General features: G+C 42.6%; 1 protein-coding gene across 1 annotated transcript in view; it reads right to left on the minus strand.

The window, feature by feature from the left end:
• Nucleotides 1-16,036, minus strand: part of RBL2 (RB transcriptional corepressor like 2) — a 71,111-nt gene extending 55,075 nt beyond the window's left edge. The window contains exons 1-3 of the mRNA XM_060172160.1: nt 15,674-16,036; nt 8,073-8,203; nt 2,852-3,052 (exon numbers count right to left, since the gene is read on the minus strand). Of these exons, the coding sequence (XP_060028143.1) occupies nt 2,852-3,052; nt 8,073-8,203; nt 15,674-15,910 (569 nt within the window). The 5' untranslated portion in view covers nt 15,911-16,036. The remainder of the gene's footprint in view (nt 1-2,851; nt 3,053-8,072; nt 8,204-15,673) is intronic.
• Between the last annotated feature and the right edge of the window lie 351 nt (nt 16,037-16,387).

Below are 16,387 nucleotides of genomic sequence, written 5' to 3' on the forward strand. Positions count from 1 at the left end.
TGTTTACATAGGTCACCTGCTGTTTCTACACTCCAATAACCTTATTCTAACAACGTCTCTGAAGAGAACACTGTTATTAATTCAGTACATTAGCTCTCCAGTCTCTTCATCTGCCAAAATATTTTTTAATTTTTTTTTATTATCTTTCTTTATTGGATAGAGACAGCCAGAAATTGAGAGGGAAGGGGGGAATAGGGAGAGTGACAGAGAGATACCTGCAACACTGCTTCACCACTTGCAAAGCTTTCACCCTGCAGGTGGGGACTGGGGGCTCGAACCTGGGTAACATGTGCACTCAACCAGGTGCACCACCACCTGGCCCCATCTGCCAAAATATTGTTCTACTTGGGAATAATATTGTATTTAATTCAATGGTTCAGGGCAAAGATGTCAGTGTTCTAATTGAAAATGTAGTCGCTCCCCCCCAGAGGGTGGGGACACAGAACTCTGGTGGTGGGTGTGGTGTGGAACTATACACTGTAATTTTACAGTCTTACAAATCATTATTAATCACAAATTTTTTTATAAAAATGTAGCCTTCCAGGGACTGTCAGTGGTACATCCAGTGAAGTGCACACATTACTTACCATGCACAAGGACTCAGGTCATGTCCCCAGGCCCCACCTACAGGAAAGAAGCTTCACAAGACGTGAAGCAGTGCTGTAGGTGTGTCTCTCTCACTCTACCTCCCCCATTCCCTCTCAATTACTATCTCTATAAAGTGGGGAGGGAGGGAGGGAAAGAGAGAGAGAAGGAGAAAAATGTAGCTTCTTCACCAGAAGTACATAAGATAAACTATCTAGTTTTCTGTTTGCTTCCTTGCTTGTCATTTAGACTACTTTTTAATTATTTTTTATTATGGAAACATTTTACAAGTCTGTTGTTGTCTTGGGAGTACTCCTTTAACTACTAATCTCTCTACTTTATCTCTCCATAAACTACTAATTTCAGTGCATGCTAGCATAAAAGTGAAACTTTTCTCACTCAAGTCATTCTAAACACTGATTCTATAGCTTGAAAATTCTAGAACAAATTTAAGGTTTCCTCATTTTGTTGGTTCTGTATTTTCATTCTTTATCTCTATTTACAGGCAGCTCCAAAATTATCTACCAAATTTTACCCATATTCAAGACCAATTTCTTTTTTTAATATTTTATTTATTTATTTATTTGGATAGAGACAGAGTGAAATTGAGAGGAGGGGGAACCCAGTTTCTGTACTTTTATTAAGTTCTAAAAATCAAAATATATAGTATAATTTCAGGGGGATTATCAGTATAATACAAAAACCAAATAAAAATAGCCACAACATATTGTTAATACAGAGAAAACAATAAAAATAGTAAATCATCTACTATAGTAAATAAAAAAGTTGGGCTGTAATGCAGCAGGTTAAGCACAGATGGTACAAAGCACAAGGACCAGCGTAAGGATCCCGGTTCGAGCCCCGGCTCCCCACCTGCAGGGGAGTCGCATCACAAGCACTGAAGCAGGTCTACAGGTGTCTTTCTCTCCCTCTTTCTGTCTTCCCCCTCCTCTCTCCATTTCTCTCTCTCTTATCTAACAACAACGACAATAATAATAACTACAACAATAAAACAAGGGTAACAAAAGGGAATAAATAAATTAAATAAATAATAAAAATAAATAAATAATAACAAAAAAGTCAAGTTTTGTACTCAAAGCATCTAGTTGGTAAAATCCTTTAAGGTCTGACTTTTGCCTTTTTGGTTACATAAGTGAAAAGAGAAAGTTTATATATATAAACAAAGACCCCAAACATTTAATAATATGGAGTCAAACTCATTTTTAAAAAATATTCTGCCCCCAGCTCCCCAACTGCCGGAGAGTTGCTTCACATGGTGCAAAGTACAAGCACGGGCGTAAAGACCCGGTTCGAAGCCCCGGCTCCCCACTTGCAGGGGAGTCGCTTTACAAGCGGTGAAGCAGGTCTGCAGGTGTCTATCTTTCTCTCCCCCTCTCTGTCCTCCCATCCTCTCTCCATTTCTCTCTGCCCTATCTAACAACGACAACAACAATAGTAACTACAACAATAAAAAGAAACAAGGGCAACAAAAGGGAATAAATAAATAAATATTTTTTAAAAAGATTCTGGGGGCCAGACGGTAGCACACTGGGTTAAGCACACATTGTACAAAATGCAAGGACTGGTGCAAGGATCCCAGTTCAAGCCCCCGGCTCCCCACCTGTAGGCATGTCGCTTCACAAGTGCCAATGCAGGCCTGCAGGTGTCTGTATTTCTCTCCTCTTCACTATCTTCCCCTCTCCTCTCAACTTCTCTCTGTTGTATCAAAAAATAAATAAATAAATAAATAATATTCTGGAGGGGTGGGGAGACAGCATAATTGTTCTGTAATAGATGAGGACTGAGCAGTTTCTGGGAACCTCTCTCTTTATCTCATTATAAAATAAATTAATTAATTAATTAAATATAAATATTTTTATTACTGGATAGAGACAGAGAGAAATTGAAAGGGGAGGGGTAATAGAGAGGGAAAGAGACAGAGAGACACCTGCAGCCCTGCTTCACCACTTATGAAGCTTTCCCCCTGCAGGTTGAGGACGGGGGCTTGAATCTGGGTTTTTACTCACTGTAATGTGTGCGCTTAACCAGGTAGGTGTGCCACCATCTGGCCCTCTGAAGTCAAACTCTCTATAGCTAATATATCATGAAAAGTAGTAAGTATTAAAAGAAAAACATTGAGAAAAAAAAGATTCTATGAAATCACACTTCTCTTCTCATGCTAGCAAAATAAATTGGAGAACACAAACTGAGGGGTCAAAATTATAGCACAAATATATAGCCCTCACTAACAAGTATAAACACATACCGCTGTTTTCTTCCTCTTTGTTGACGAGGTTGTTCTTCTTGGGAATATTTAAAAATGTCCTGGAAAATTGGCTCATATTTCTTAAAAATTACAGCAGAAACTGTGAAGTTTCTTTCTAGTCTTTCAGTACGTTCTCTGAAATGTGGGGGTAGGTCTGCCATGTCTTCCCACTTCTTCATCTTGTTAAAAAATTCAATCAAGCTAGTATTTAAAATAAAAGTGAGATATTTTAATAATCAACACAAAGGTAGGGCATACAAGTAAAAATAGTTGAAAGAACATCAAAATTATGACAACAAAGTATACTACCTTTAAACAGTAATACACAATCACAGCTCATGCCTCTGAGTAGCTTGATTGAGTTAATTTCTTGAATTTTTCTTTTTTAATTTTCTTTTTATTAATTTTTATTTATTAGATAAGGACAGCCAGAAATCAAGAGGGAAGGGGGTGACAGAGAGAGAGAGAGACAAAGAGACACCTGCAGCACTGCTTCACCACTCGTAAAGCTTTCCTCCTGCAGGTGGGAACCGGGGGCTCGAACCCGTGTCCTTGCACATTGCAATACATGAGCTCAACCAGGTGCACCACCACCTGGCCCCTTTCTCGAACTTTTCTAATCTTCCGAGATTACCTTGAAGACTTTTTTTTTCTTCCAGGGTTTATTGCTGGGGCTCCATGCCAGCACTATGAATCCACCACTTCTGGCAGCCATTTTTTCATTTTTATTGGATAGGACAGGGAGAAATTGAGAGGGGAGGGGGAGATAGACAGGAGGAGAGAAGGATAGACACCTGCAGACCTGTTTCACCAGTTGTGAAGTGACCCCCCCCCCCCGCAGATGGGGAGCTGGGGGCTCGAAATGGGATCCTTGTACTTCATACTGTGTGTGCTTAACCTAGTGTGCCACTGCCCGCCACCCTCACCCCCCCTTGAAGACTTTTTAAAAATTAAATACATGGTGCTGGAGAGAGAGCACAGCAGCTGTGTATCACTGTTATATGACTGAGACCCCTGAAGTCCCAGGTTCAATCCCCTGTGCCACCCATAAACTATAGCCAAGCAGTGCTCTGATCTCTAAGCAATTTAAATAAAAATAAATATTGGGCAGGGGAGATAGTATAATAGTTATGCAAAGAGACTTTTTTCATGCCTGAGGTTTCAAAGTCCCAGGTTCAATCCCCCTGCACCTTCATAAGCCAGAGCTCAGCAGTGCTTTGGTAAAAAATAAGTAAATAAATAAAAATCTTTTTCTTAAGATTATGAAATACAGAAGTAATAGATGTAACCAAACTATTGTCAACTTCTACTTTTAACAAATAATATATCAAGTAAATTTTGTCTTGGAACAGTCAAATTTCCATATGTACTCCTCCCCAGCCCCACTGCTCATTCTTCCTCAAAGATAACCACCATAGTCTGAAGCTATGCCACTTATGTTTTTACACTTACACAGGTATTCATTAAGTGTACATATCTTTTATATGTGTGTTTTTTAAGTTATTTGTATATATCATACGGTAAGTGGCTTGCTTTTCAGTTATGTTTCTTTTAAGTCTTTTTTTAAATCTTTATTTGTTATTAGATAGAGACAGAGAGAAATTGAGAGGGGATGGGGAGATAGAGAGGAAGAGAGACAGAGAGGCACCTGCAGGCCTGTTTCACCACTCATGAAGCTTTCCCCCTGCAGGTGGAGACCAGGGGCTTGAACCTAGGTCCTTGTGCACTCTAACGTGTGTGCTTAGCCAGATGCACCACCTTCTGGCCCCCTCAGTTATCTTTCCTAAAATCATGACTGCAGATGCACATGAACCTAATTCATTTTAACTACTAAAAATATTTGCTCAGATGAACTACCATGACATATTTGCATTCTCTCCTCAACCAAGAGAAACAAATTTCTAATTTTTCATTTTAACAACAAAGCCATAATGAACACGTATGTGTATGTAATTTTAAGTACTACCTTAAATAAAATTGCTAAGCCGGAGAATATGCATCTTCATAGCTCGTGAAATAGCTCACGTGGGTAGTGTGCTGCTTTGCCATGTGCACCACACAGGTTTGAGCCCTGTCCCTACCGCGCTGAAGCAAGTTCTGATGTTTAATATCTTTCAGTCTCTCTTTGCCTCTCTCAAAATAACGAATAATAAAAAGAATATGCATCTTCAACACTGTTAGATTCTGCCAAGATTCCCACCAAAGTGGTTGTGCCATATTATATGGTCACCACTATATAAAACCAATACAGAAAGGGGCCAGGCAGTGGCATGGCAGATAAGTGCAAAAATTACCATACAAAAGGATTTGAGTTTGAACCCCCACTCCCCACCTACGGGGGGCTGCTTCATGAAAGGTGAAGCAGATCTGCTGATGTTTACCTTTCCTGCCTATCTCCCCCCCCCCCCAACTACTCTCTGTCCTACCCAATAAAATAGAAAGAGGATGGGGGAAAGGAAAAAATAGCCACCAGGAGAGATGGCTTCTTTTTTTTTTTTCATATTTATTTAGTTTATTTTTAAAAATATTTATTCTCTTTTGTTGCTCTTGTTTTATTATTGTAGTTATTATTGATGTCGTCATTGGATAGGACAGAGAAATGGAGAGGGGAAGGGAAGACAGAGGGGGAGAGAAAGATAGACACCTGCAGACCTGCTTCACTGCTTGTGAAGTGACTCCCCTGCAGGTGGGGAGCTGGGGCTCAAACAGGGATCCTTACATGGGTCCTTGCACTTTGTGCCACCTGCACTTAACCCGCTGCACTACTGCCCGACTCCCGAGAGGTGGCTTCTTAAGTGTTGGCACTGAGCCTCAACAATAATCTTGGTGGCAATTTAGCAATTTAAATAAGTAAATAAAATGCCAATAGAGTTCCTATTTGCCTACATGATGATCAAACTTGGTACCATCAAATTTCACCAGTCTTATGAATATAAAACGTTTTATTTTTTTTTATTTGAAATTGTCTGATTACTAGTGAAACTGAATATCTTTGTGAACCGAGTCCTGGTTCTTATGAAATCATATGATTTATTCATTTTTGGTAGTTGTGTGTCAGTAATTCAGTCATTCATTACAGTTTGTTTGTTTTTGTGTAATTCCAACTGCTGGTTTTTTGGCAGTTACATGCATTATAAATACCTTTTCTCCTGAGTGTAGAGAGATAGCTCATCAGGTAAGGGTACTGCCTTGCCATGAGCAATGGCCCTGGGGTAAGCCCCGATACCACATGGGAAATCAGGGGAGGCTTAGAGGTGCTGTGGTCTCTCCCCCTCTGTATCTTTATCTGAAAGTCAGCCCTGGAGCAGTGAAATTCCAAGTGTACAATGTCTCAGCAACACACAGACACACGCATACACATATTTTCTCTTAAACTATTCTTTCTTTACAAGCATTTACTCCATTATGACAGAAAAGTAAATAATCTGACCCCCACATGTAAAATAAATTGAAGATAAAAAGTGTTTGTTTGTTTTTGCCTCTAGGGTTATTGCTGGGGCTGGGTGACTGCACTGGAGACCATCTTTTTTTAATTGTTGTGGTTGTTGCTGCTGCTGTTGTTAGATAGGACAGAGTGAAACTGAGACAGGAGGGGAAGACAGAAAGGGAGAAAGAGACACCTGCAGACCTGATTCACTGCTTTTGAAGCGACCACCCTGCAGATGGTGAACTGGGGGATTTGAACTGGGATGCTACTTTGCACTATGTGCACTTAACCTGGTGGGCTACTGTCTGGCTCCCCATTTGTTTTTAAAAAAAAACAAAACACAGGAGTCGGGCGATAGCACAGCAGGTTGAGCGCAGGTGGCGCAAAGCGCAAGGACTGGCATAAGAATCCTGGTTCGAGCCCCCCACCCACCCACTCATTGATAAATGACCTACAGTTAATCTCAACTCACTAGACAAACCCACCCTATTAAAATATCCATGGCCTCGGCATAAGGATCCTGGTTCGAGCCCCCGGCTCCCCACCTGCAGGGGAGTCGCTTCACAGGTGGTGAAACAGATCTGCAGGTGTCTATCTTTCTCTCCCCCTCTCTGTCTTCCCCTCCTCCCTCCATTTCTCTCTGTCCTATCTAACAATGACATCAGTTAAGAACAACAATAATAATTACAATAACAATGAAAAACAAGGGCAACAAAAGGGATAATAAATAAATATTAAAAAAAAAAAAAAACAGACCACAACACTAAAGCTTCCTTCAATGCAGTAGGGGAAGCAGACTTGTACCTGGATCATGTACATGGTAAAGCAGCACACTTCTACGTGAGGTATTTTGCCAGTCCCAAAACTGGGATTTTGAAGCAGAATCCTGAAGTAATGGACTGACTGAATTACCTGCGTTAATATTTTATATAATTTTAGTTTGCTATGCTGTGTCCACAGTTTGAACTTCTTTTTTAAAGTTTCTTGTCTGACACTTTCTTTTTCACTTCTTCATGCTGAATATAATTATGCACCTTATTTAAGTCTACTACTGCCATTTTCAGAACTTGCAGGTTACAAATGAGATGTTCAATTTTTCATGCTGATGCCTTTTTTTTTTCTCTTAGGACTAAATATAACTCAGGATGGAGTTTCAAAATTAACAAATAGAATTGACTATAGTTAAAAACTAAATTTCCCTTTTTTTGCTGATTCTTTGGGCCTGCATTATCCCAACTCTTCTGGAAGAATTCTTTTACTTCATCTCCTTCTTCTTCCTCTTCTTTTAATAGAGGGTAAGATGCAAAGAGAAGCGAAGATAACATAGTACTCACAAAGCTTCTATTTACAGGGTGCTCCCAAGTGGTGGTGGTTGGGAGTATGTGGGGTTTCCAAGACCGATCTTCACACACAGTAATGGTAAAGTATAAACTCTACTGAATGAGCTAGCTCTAGTTCTCCAAACCTCTCTCCCCACCCCTGGCCCTGCCATTAGATTTTGTATTGCTTAACAAATTAAAAAAAAAAAAAAGTGGTAGGGGGTGGGAATGACCATGGGAGCAGTGGATTTGCCATGCAGGCACCAAGCCCCACCCTTGATAGCAATAAATAAATAAATATCCTTCACCACAAAGTAAAATATAATAGATATTAATTTAGATGTGACAAAGGAAAAGCATGGCCTAAATTCTAAATTCAGCATTCAATAGAGGCAAATGGTCAAGAACTGAATTAATGTCATAATATATAAACATTTACATTAGTGAAACAACTTTTCAAAAGCTTAACAGTTACCTCTGCTCTGAACAGCGCAGGATTCTAGTTAAAGATACATAATTTCCTTCAACTGTCCCTTTGCTTACAGTTGGAACAGATCTTCTGCAAGCCACATATAAGGCACATGCTAACCAATGAAGATCATTTCCCTGTAAAGGAAAAGAAAATTGGTTTTAGCTAATAAGATATATGTGTGTGTGTGTGTGTGTGTGTGTGTGTGTGTGTGTATATATATATATTCTTGACCAGCTTTGCATGTTTGGGACCCTGGATTCAATTCCCAGTACCATATAAAAGACAAGTGAGAGAAGAATAAACAAAACATAGATGAAGTGGTAATCTTGCTCTTCTCTCTCTCATTACATACAGACACTAAAAACAGAAGTGAAAGGAGTTAGGCAGTAATAATAATAACTACAACAATAAAAAACAAGGGCAACAAAAGGTAATAAATATTTTTTAAAAATTAAAAAAAAAAAAGAGAGAACATGGAATGGGTGGAGCCATCATTGAAAATACAGTTTCCAAAATACACTTTCAATTTCACCATAAGAAGTTTTTTTCGGGAGTCAGGCGGTAGCATAGCTGTTAAGCACATGTGGCGCCAAGCACAAGGACCGACATAAGGATCCCGGTTCGAGGCCCTGGCTCCCCACATGCAGGGAGTTACTTCACAAGCGGTGAAGCAGGTCTGCAGGTGTCTATCTTTCCCTCCGCCTCTCCATTTCTCTCTGTCCTACCCAACAACAACAACATCAATAATAAAACAAGGGCAACAAAAGGAAATAAATTTTTTTTTAAAGTTTTTTTCACAATTGTATGGAATTGTATTCCTCTTATCTCACCATCCTGTCGATCATTATTAAATCAATAACAATAATAATAATAATATGAAAGTGGTGTGTAAGTTAACTTCCAAGATCATAAAAGGCAATAATCATATATTTTCTTCCTGGCTCACTCTCCATTCCAGGATATATGCCTCTGGGTCTCAAGATAGGATTTAAATACCTTGGACAAATTAGCTACAGAAGATCAATTTTCTTTTTTCTCTTTTACAATTTTTTATTATATTTATTAATTTATTGGATAGAGACAGCCAAAAATTCAGAGTGAAGGGGGTCACAGAGAGGGAGAGAGACAGAAAGACTCCTACAGCACTGATTCACTACTTGCAAAGCTTTCCCCCTGCAGGTGCATTATAACACACACTCAACTAGGTTCCCAACCACCTGCCCCCCAACCCCAGAAGATCAATTTTCTTACATACTAATTATGAGAATTAAGTGAGTGACATTTTAAAATCATAAAAAACTCAAGGAGGGGGCCAGGCCATAGCACAGTGGGTTAAGTGCACATGGCGCAAAGTGCAAGGACCAGCATAAGGATCCCAGTTCCAGCCCTTGGCTCCCCACCTGCAGGGGGGGTCGCTTCACAGGCGGTGAAGCAGGTCTGCAGGTGTCTCTCTTTCTCTCCCCCCCCCCGGCTTCCCCTCCTCTCTCCATTTCTCTCTGTCCTATCCAACAACAATGACAGCAACAATGATAATAATAACGACGACAAACAACGGCAACAATGGGGGGAAAATATAGCTTCCAGGATCAGTGGATTTGTAGTGCAGGCACCGAGCCCCAGCAATAACCCTGGAGGAAAGAAAGAAAGAAAGAAAGAAAGAAAGAAAGAAAGAAAGAAAGAAAGAAAGAAAGAAGAAAGAAAGGAGAAAGAAAGGAGAAAAAAAGAGAGAAAGAAAGAAAACTCAAGGAATTAAAAGCTAAAAGTCAATAACCAGTATTCTGTATCATCATTCATGCTTTCTGTTAGATTGTATACTTCCATGAGACTAGCATCCCACATAACCTTACAGCATGGGGGCCCAGAAGCTCCATAAAGCTAGGGACTTTTGTGTTTTGTTCATTGCTCAGTTCCCAGCACTTTAAAAAACAGTATCTTGCAAGGAATAGATGATTACCAAGTATTTGATAAATGTTCCTTAGTTGCACAAACTATGTTAAGAATCTGAGATCAAAATCTTAAAAATGTTGAGTAATCGGGAGTTGGGTTGTAGCACGGTGGGTTAAGCGCACGTGGTGTGAAGCACAAGGACCAAGCCCCCAGCTTCCCACCTGCAGGGGAGTCCCTTCATAGGCGGTGAAGCAGGTTTGCAGGTGTCTTTCTCTCCCCCACTGTCTTCCTCTCCTCTATCAATTTCTCTCTGTCCTATCTAACAATGATGACATCAATAACGATAACAATAATAACTACAACAATAATAAAAAACAAGGGCAAAAAAAGGGAAAATAATATAAATTTTTTTAAAATGTTGAGTTATCAAACATGTCTTTAAAATAATTTACTGGCCATCTGTTATTTGTCACCTGCTTACAAGGAACTTCATCACTCTTTTTTTTTTTAAATATTTATTCCCTTTTGTTGACCTTGGTTTTTTATTGTTGTAGTTATTATTATTGTTGATGCTGTCATTATTGGATAGGACAGAGAGAAAATGGAGAGGAAGGGAAGACAGAGAAGGTGGAGAAAAAGATAGACACCTGCAGACATTCACCGCCTGTGAAGCGACTCCCCTGCAGGTCCTTGTGCTTTGCACCACCTGCGCTTAACCTGCTGTGCTACCTCCCAACTCCCAGAACTTCATCACTCTTAACCTCTATAAGTTGAAATCCTTCAACTATATGGTGATAATGCTAGTTCTAATTTACCAAATTCAGAGATCAAAACTAAGAGTTTATTTTGAGGCACTTATGGACCTCACCAAGAGTTCCCATTTCCTGACAATTTAAGATTTTATATATATATATATATACACAGCCTATTCAGCCACCTCACCTACAATGGGAGAAATTATCAGGGGGCCCAGTGGTAGCACACTGGGCTATGCACAAAGAGTGAGATTAGCAGGCAGGTGGTGGTGTCACCTGGTTCAAGCTCCTGTTCCTACCTACAGGGGAGAAGTTTCACAAGGAGTAGAACAATTCTGCAGGTATCTTTCCTTCTCTGTCTCTCTCATTCTTCATTTTTTCATTCTCACACCTTTGTCAAAAAAAGAAAAAAAAATGTACAAAGACCTAGGTTCAAGTTCCCAAACCCCAGTTGAAGGGAAGAAGCTTCACGAGAGGTGAAGCAGGGATGCAGGTGTGTTTCTCTCCCTCTCTATGTCCCCCCATCCTCTCAATTTCTCTCTGTCCTATCAAATTTTTAAAAGTAAATATTTATTTATTTATTTATTTTATTTTTGTTGCTACCAGGGTTATTACTGGGGCTAGGTGCTGTCACTACAAAGCCACTGCTCTGATGGCCTAATTTAACTAGGTAGGCTAAAGAAATTGAGAGGGTGGGGAGAGGCTGGATGGTGGCACACCCGGTTAAGCACACATTACAATGTGCAAGGACCTGGGTTTGAGCCACTGGTCCCCACCTGCTGGAGGAAAACTTGTCGAGTGGTGAAGCAGTACTGCAGGTGTTTCTCTGTTTCTCCCATCTCCCCATTCCCTCTCAATTTTTGGCTGTCTCTATCCAATAAATAAGGATTTAAAAAAAATTGGGGGGGGGAGTGAGGCAGTAACACAGTGGGTTAAGTGCATGTGGCGCAAAGCGCAAGGACCAGAGTAAGGATCCGGGTTTGAGCCCCAGCTCCCCACCTACAGGGGAGTCACTTAACAAGCTGTGAAAACAGGTCTGCAGGTATCTATCTTTTTCTCCCTCTCTGTCTTCCCCTCCTCTCTCCATTGCTCTCTGTCCTATCCAACAACAATGACATCAATAACAATAATAAAAACAAGGGCAACAAAAAGGAAATAAATATTTTTTTTTAATTTTAAAGAGAGGATGGGGAGATAGAGAGAAGAAGAGAGAGACACCTGCAAATTACTTAACTGATCATGAAATGGAGCCCCTACAGGTGGGAAGTGAGGACTCAAACCTAAGTCCTTGTGCTTATGTGAGCGTAACTGGGTGCACCACTGCCTGGCCCCCAAACATATTTTTTTAAGAAGAAGAAAATAAGGGAAATTGCTGCTGGGAACTGTGGACTGTGCAAGCCCCAGTGATAACTCTACTGGCAAAATAAGTAAAAAAATTTAAAAGATAGGGAGACGGGTGGTAGTGCAGTGGGTTAAGTGCAGGTGGCGCCAAGCACAAGGACCGGAGTAAGGATCCCGGTTCGAGCCCCCCAGTTCCCCACCTGCAGGGGAGTCGCTTCACAGGTGGTGAAGCAGGTCTGCAGGTGTCTATCCTTCTCTCCCCCCCTGTCTTCCCTTCCTCTCTCCATTTCTCTCTGTCCTATCCAGCAACGATGACATCAATAACAACAATAACTACAACAATAAAAAAAAATTTTAAAGATAAAATTTAAAAATAATGAAAAGGTGGGGAGACGGCATAACAGTTATGCAAAAAGATGTTCATGCTAAGGTTTTAAGGTCCCAGATTCAATCCACTGCATCATCAGAAGTCACAGCTGAGCAGTATAATAATAATTTAAAATAATAATAATAATTGAAAGAGCTTTGTAAACTGTAAAGCACAGGAGTCCTTTATAAGCCAGAAACTACACATTATGTCATTTGATTTTAAAAACACGTCTGCAGGTGGGGACACAGAACTTCACTGGTAGGTGTGCTACTGATACCCTATAATCTTATAACCTTGTAAACCACTATTAATCACAAGTAAACAATGGCTTGATGGGCCAGGTGGTGCACCTGGTTGGTGGTACATGTTGTAATGCTCAAGGACCCAGGTTCCAGCCCCTGGTCCCCACCTGCAGGGGGAAAGCTTTACAAGTGGTGAAGCAGTGTGGCAGGTGTCTCTTTGTCTCTCTCCCTCGCTATCACCCTCTCCCCTCTTGATTTCTGGCTGTCTCTCTCCATTAAGTAAATAAAAAAGATAATAAAAATATTAAAGAATAAATAAAATTAAAAATAAACAATGGCTTAAAACAAAAATTTTTTTAAATAGGCCTGCAAAGCAGGTATAAATATTTTCAGTTTATGTTTCACAAAATTGAATTCTGTGCTGCTCAAGTAACAGTTCAGGCACACCTCAATCTGACAGGTTCAAAGGCCAGTCAATTCCTATCTTATTTTAAACCCTTTTTTCTTCTTTTTTATCTTTTGTTTATTATTGGATAGAGACAGAGAAATTGAGAGGGAGAGAGGGAAAGAGACAGAGAGGCACCTGTAGCCCTGCTTTACCACTCAACAAAACTTTGCCCCCTGCAGATGGGTACCAGGGGCTTGAACCCCAGTCCCTGTGCACTGTGATGTAGGAGCCTATCTAGGTGCGCCACCTCCTGGCCCAATCTTTTAAAAATCATTATTCAATGAGAAAGATAACAGAACACCTACCTCCAGCTATTTATGATGCTCTATTTGTCTGGGTTTTTTATATAACTTTATTTATTTATTTATTTTCCATTTTGTTGCCCTTGTTGTTTTATTGTTGTGTTTATTATTGTTGTTGTTATTGATGTCGTTGTTGTTGGATAGGACAGACAGAAATGGAGAGAGGGGAAGTGACTCCCCTGCAGGTGGGGAGCCAGGGGCTTGAACTAGGATCCTTAAGCCAGTCCTTGCGCTGTGTGCCACGTGTGTTTAACCCGCTGCACTACTGCCCGACTCCCTTTGTCTTTGTTTTTATGCAGTGCCAAGGATAACACATCCAAGACATGGGTTCTACCACTGAGCCACATACATCCCTGGCCCATGACTATCTTTTCTTTTTCTAAAGATATTGATACAACTGTGAGAAGAAGGGACTGAATTTCCTTTATACTGATGACTGAAAAAATTTAAAAGAATAAGCTTGTGAGCAACTCACAGGCAGAGTCATCACAGTGTAAATGCCTGGGTCACTACTTCCTATGTTGAGCCTATGTACCCTTGGCTATCCACAAACCATACCACAATGCAATAAAACCCCGTTCTCAACTCTGAAACCAACTTCTCAGACAATATTTTTAGTCCACCTGTATGTTACTTGTCAGATTCAGGAAAAAATTTAAAGTCATGGGCCCCTTGGAACATAACTAAAATAGACTTCTTAGCTTCTTCCTGCCCGCAGACCCCTAATTTCATCTGCTCTATTCCTACCTTTGCATTTCTGTTTATTAAACAATTTATCCTGCTTTATATCTTACCACCTTTCAGCCACCATCCTGACTTTCCTGGGCAGACGACCTCCCCAGAGCCCTGCCCCATTAGGAAAAGATAGAAACGGGCTGGGGGTATGGATCTATCTGCCAACACCCATGTCCAGCAGAGAAGCAATTACAGAAGCCAGACCTCCCACCTTATGCACCCCATAAAGCACTCTGGTCCAGTAAGTAGCGCTAGGACCCTCGCAAGGATCCAGGTTCGGGGGCACGTTTCACAAGTGGTGAAGCAGGTCTACAGGTACCTCTCTTTCTCCCCACCTTCCCCTCCTCTATCAAGTTCTTTGCCCTATCCAATAAAATAGGGGAAATGGCTGCACCAAGCCCCAGCGATAACCCTGGAGGCAAGAAAATAAAAAATAAAATGTTTGGGGGGGCGGGGCAAAAAAAAAAAGTTTGGGTCCATACTCGCAGAGAGAGATAAAGAATAGGAATGCTTCCAATGGAGGGGCTGAGACAGGGAAGTCTGGGGGTGGAAACTATGAAATGACAGCCCTGTTATTTTACATCATGCAAAGCATTGTGAAATCACTAAGAAAAATTAAAAAAAAAAAACAGGAAAACAAAAAAACCCCCACAGGATCTGACATTTAAAGGCCTCCCTCACACAGGCAAAGAACCCATAAACAATCCAGACTTCCGGGTGACTTCCCATTGGCCCAGAAAAGGGCGGTGCCTACAGCGTGGAGCCTCACTGGCTGCAAGGTCAGCTTTCCTCCTCCCCTAGTTGGTAGGAAGAAAGGGACTAGAACACGCCTGGGTGCAGCCTGGGTCACCGTCTCCCGGTGTCCTGCGCCAATATCTGGGAGAGGATGTATTTGTGGGGGGGGGTCGTCAAAAGGTCCCTTAAGGTCGCCGCAGTAACGACTCGCCAGCGACAAGCGTGTGTGTGTGTGGGGGGGGGGCGTGTCTGCCTCCAGGAGGGCGGCCGGGTCTGTGGTTCATTTGCCCCGAGCAAGAATCGTCTTTGTTTACACCTAATACTCACATCGCTCGCCCTCACCGCCACCCCCACCCAGAAAGACCGCGATTATTCAAACGAAGGCGATCCCCGGACAAAGTTGGGGATGGAAAGGGGGAGGGGGGATCCAAAGGGGTCCGGTGGGGCGGGGCGGGAAGGTTGAAAGGGAAGCCAGGAGACTCCGCTTTCAACCTGCAGAAACCGGGAGAACGGCGTAGCCCGCCCGCCCCCTTCCCGACAGCTTTTGACAACCAGCTGCACCTGCTCGCTCGGGCGGCGAGCTCCCCCTTCGGGGTCACTCGGGGTTTTCTAACAAGCATGAGGCCCAGGACTAAAGAGGGGGGGCGGGGAGGGGCCCCGTCCGCTTGTCTGTCTGTCTACCAGTGGGAGTCCCCGCACCCGTCCCAACCCGGATGAGAAAGGGCCCGGTTCCCGCTGGGGCCCACGGCGACTAGGCCCGGGAAGCCCCTCGCGGCCTCCCCCGCGCACCTCCAGCGTGTAGCTCTCGCTCATGGCGCGGTAGCTGTCCCAGGCCTCGGCCCGCGCCGCCTCGTCCATGTTGAGGCGGCTGCACAGCTCGTCGAACCGCTGCTGGATCTGAGGGGCCGGCGACGCAGCCGGCTGAGCCGCGTCCTCCGCCTCCGCGTCGTCCTCCTCCTCATCCGAGGCCGCGGTCGCCGAAGGAGGCGGCGGGGGCGGCGGCGACTGGTCGCCTCCCGACGGCATCTCGTAGCGCTGGGCAACCGGTTTTCAGGTGAGCTGAGGGCCCCGGGTCGCAGCCATTCAAACCCCGAAGCGCCCGACTGTCCGCAGTCCTGACGGCCAGTGCGCCGCCGCCGCCGCCGCAGCAGCAGCCGCTCTCAGCTGGGAGCCTCACGCAGGCACCCTTAGTTCTGAGCGAGGCCTGCTGGGAAATGTAGTCCAGGCCGCAAGCCCGCAGGGGCCAAAACCACGTTTGAAAGAGCCACTTGGCATTGTCTTTCTACGTGAAATAAGGCGGTTTCTTTAAATTTTTAAGTACCTGCCCATCGTGAGAACATTCTGGAGGACCAGAATGTTGAAATAGAAAATATGTTGAAGAGAAAATACTTAAGACACATTAGATAAGATAAGAAATAGGGAATCGGGCTGTAGTGCAGCGGGTTAAGCTGAGGATCCCGGTTCCAGCCCACCAGCAGGGGGGTCACTTCACAAGCAGTGAAG

This window comes from Erinaceus europaeus, chromosome 2, assembly GCF_950295315.1.
Source record: "Erinaceus europaeus chromosome 2, mEriEur2.1, whole genome shotgun sequence".
NCBI lineage: Eukaryota > Metazoa > Chordata > Mammalia > Eulipotyphla > Erinaceidae > Erinaceus > Erinaceus europaeus.